The sequence below is a fragment of the Acartia tonsa genome, chromosome 13 (genome assembly GCF_053477335.1).
Source record: "Acartia tonsa isolate MP-2025a chromosome 13, ASM5347733v1, whole genome shotgun sequence".
NCBI classification, from domain to species: Eukaryota; Metazoa; Arthropoda; class Copepoda; order Calanoida; family Acartiidae; genus Acartia; species Acartia tonsa.
Genome location: NC_137272.1, coordinates 36,605,333 through 36,608,711, shown reverse-complemented (window position 1 = coordinate 36,608,711; position 3,379 = coordinate 36,605,333). Strand labels below are relative to the sequence as shown.

The 3,379-nt window shown below is 30.4% G+C and overlaps 1 protein-coding gene across 1 annotated transcript; it reads left to right on the top strand.

The window, feature by feature from the left end:
• Positions 1-1,537: 1,537 nt before the first annotated feature.
• On the top strand, positions 1,538-3,152 carry LOC145335272 (uncharacterized). The gene is made up of 5 exons (XM_080181012.1): positions 1,538-1,566; positions 2,209-2,314; positions 2,396-2,461; positions 2,669-2,886; positions 3,065-3,152. The coding sequence occupies exons 1-5, from the start codon at positions 1,538-1,540 to the stop codon at positions 3,150-3,152; spliced, it is 507 nt and encodes a 168-aa protein (XP_080037138.1).
• The last annotated feature ends 227 nt before the right edge of the window (positions 3,153-3,379 follow it).

Here is a 3,379-nt window from a genome sequence, read left to right as displayed (position 1 = left end):
TTTAGAAAATATGGAAAAAATATCTCTCATTGAATCCTGTAAAATCTGTGTGAAATCAGCAGCATTAATTCTATTTCTATATCAATCATCTATGGCAGTCATGAGGCAAAACTGACAATTGATTGTTATTGTTGTGTAACTCATAATGATCACATTTAAAATAAGCCTAATACAAGAACTAGTACAGTGCAATGATCTTACACAAAATCTTATTCACATTGATCTTATCTGGAAGGGATTTTATTCCTGATATCTTATTCTGTACTTACGGACAAGGAATCTATTTGAAAAGAACAAACCATTATGAATCTGCAAGAAATCCCTTACTTTTTATCAGGATTTATAATAATTCAAAAAGGCCCTAAACTGCAAGGTTTTAACTTCTGAATTCCTATCAGCCTAAGATACCTAAGCTAGTTATGATGCAACATATTTTACCCCTACAATTACTATTCAATGCTTATTTCAATAAGAATTTTTCCTATTGTTAAGTTCTTTTGTCAATTTTCATTGATTTAGATATATAGAAAATCCAACAGTTACAATAATATCACAGGAAAGAAATCCTTGAATTTATAACGATACAGTTTATGGATAAAGCATTAATGACGTAACTAAAATAATAAAAAGGATTTCTCAATCACAGGTACCTGTAAATGAAATCAATAAACCAAGGAAAAATATGCAAATATGAAAATGAAGTCTCTGTACATTAATTGGAGATAAATTTCAGTGTTTTCAGAATAACATTGAAATTGCAGAAACAGCTCCTTAATCACAAAATCCGCCTGGCATAGTTTCTCATGCCTGATTCTGGTACTTTAATTATATAAGAGCTACAAATATTTATTAGAGTTAATACTAAATGACGAACATTATTTTAGAATTAGATTAAAATATCCACATGTTTATGCTTCATAGTGTTTTGAGCAAGAATAAATCAATTTGCATTTTTTATTAAAGAATTTTTGTCTGTTCTGAGGACACAGCTTTTAACTATTCTTATGCACATCAAATAGGACAATACAGTTATCTTAGAGCATTTATTCAGTTCAATATATTTAGTAATTTTTGATCAAAGATTACATATTCTTTAATATTCTAAGTTACTGTAAATGTGTTAAAGGTTTTAATGGAGAAAGAGGTTCATTAATAGGTGATTTAGAAGCAGAACCAACAAGAGTATCCTGGGTTGGAAATACTAATTTATCTGTAGAACAGGCAAATTAACATTATACATTATCAAGTTAAATTTATTTCTCTTAATTCCTTACTAATAATAAACTAAAATTTGAAGCTCTTAAATTAAGATTGATACTTGAAATAATAGGTCAGACAAAACCTGTATATGGACCAAAAAATGACAATTACAGTGGTGGACAAAATGACTCAAGTGGATCCTGTTGAATTGCTTCCATATCCTGAGTGCTATGAAATTAAAAACTTCACAAAAGTCATTTATCTAAGTATATTTATTTTCTTCCTTCAATATAATATAATTAGATACCTAGGGCAAGAAATAACCAATAACATTAGCATGTTGGAAAGGTATTGGCTTGCTGTCAGGTTTGAGTCTTGACCACACTACAACATACTAATGCACAGTTCACAAATAACTTTTATAGGTTGACCGATTTTTTCTGTAGGTCAACCTAAACAAGTACAACCCTCAAATACCTTTATAAAATCGGTCAACCTAAAGCTTCTATAGATCAACCTAAAATTTTCCGAGGTCGACCTTTGTCTTTTGTGAACTGGGCCTAAAGAGTTTTTAAATTGTAACCACTACTGCTATGTTAGGTATGTGACGTCAAGGGGGGAATACCTTTGCCCATAAACAGGCTTCCGAGTCAAAGTCATTCATAAGTTTGGTTGTTTGTTACCAAATACCCATCAGGTTAATGGATCCTTTAAACTGCATTTATAAGTGGCAGGGTATGTTTTAAGGTGTATGAAAGTACTTATAACCTAAAGCAACACCTTGATTCTGATAGGTTATAGTATGTAGGTGAAGAAATGATTATATTATAATTTACATTTATACAGGTACAAGCAAATCAGCTAGGGTCTACTTCACTGATCCAACAAATCAGCCATATCACAGGTGAAATTAAATTGCAATCAAATCTAAATCATTGAGTATTAAAAATGCTTTAATCTTACCTTATTTATTTTACAAACATTATACCTTATTGGTAATTGCTCCAGATTGGGAAGATCAATCCTGGAAGGAGACATGGTACAGGTTGGTGCTAAGCCAGCAAAGTCAAATGATGTTAGCTATTACAGATTAAGTCTCACAAAAATAATTAAGGTAATAGTGTGCTTCATAAAGTTCTATTTCATATATTCTAAAATTCCATGAAATATTAATCAACACTATTTGTGGTTTTAGTCAAAGAAAAAGTTTGATTGTACTGATTACAAATATGATAATCAGCTTGCTGATTGTATAAACAAGGTAAACTATTTTAGATTAATCATTTATTTAAATTAGCTACACATTTTGGTAATCTTAAAATAATAGTTTAAGACAGTAATATTTTAGAATTTGAGACATATTTGGCTGTATTCCTCCTTGGCTTGTGAATATGACAAAGGTATTTTAATTAACTGATTTGCATTTTTATACCCTTATTGAAATTAAACTGAACAATATATTTTGAAGAGTTCAGAGTCAGACTCATGTCCAGCAAGCATGGCAATGGCAAGTGAAGACAAGGCCAGAGAAGTTAAGCAAATATTGAAGAAGTTTATTACTCACACAAAGTTCCAGTCAAGAGTTCTGTTAGAACAGGGGTCTCAGCCAACCACAGAAGCAGGAGATGAGTCAGAGCTAGATAATAGGGGTTCTTGTAAACTACCTTGCTCAAGACTTAGAGTCAGGTAAACTCCTGTGTGACTGTGGCATACATACAGCACATCCTCTTGTTAAGGGATAGGTGGACGGTTAGAATCTCCATGTAATAATGTGTGATAACTAAATATTTACTTTAGTTTAGGAATACTCCAACTTAAGAGCTTAGGTTGATTAGCTATGAAATAAATTTATTTAAATTTGTAGGTCAACAAAGTCTTTCTATTCAACTGGCAACATTGATGGCTTCTGGGTGGGCATTATGTTTGAACACAGGAATATTAACTTCATTTGAATTAATTAGAAAAATTTTTAAAGAGATTATTATAGACAAATTATTTAGTGATTTTTTCAATTATTGTTATAATAGATTAATTTATTGACCAATAGCTGCATTTAAAATTCAAATAATATAATCTTAACTGATTTTCTTGCCTAATTCATAAAATACAGACATTAGAAATATTTTGAGTAAATGATAATACTAGAGCTGAGATACAACAAGATACAAGTAATTATGAT

What these genes read in the sequence shown, in the direction of transcription:
- LOC145335272 (XM_080181012.1), top strand. Translation starts at nt 1,538, where the DNA reads ATGTTGGAAAGGTATTGGCTTGCTGTCAG. An exon ending in AGGTATTGGCTTGCTGTCAG is followed by an intron (nt 1,567 to 2,208) that starts GTTTGAGTCTTG and finishes TAATTGCTCCAG; the next exon opens with ATTGGGAAGATCAATCCTGG. An exon ending in GTCTCACAAAAATAATTAAG is followed by an intron (nt 2,315 to 2,395) that starts GTAATAGTGTGC and finishes TTGTGGTTTTAG; the next exon opens with TCAAAGAAAAAGTTTGATTG.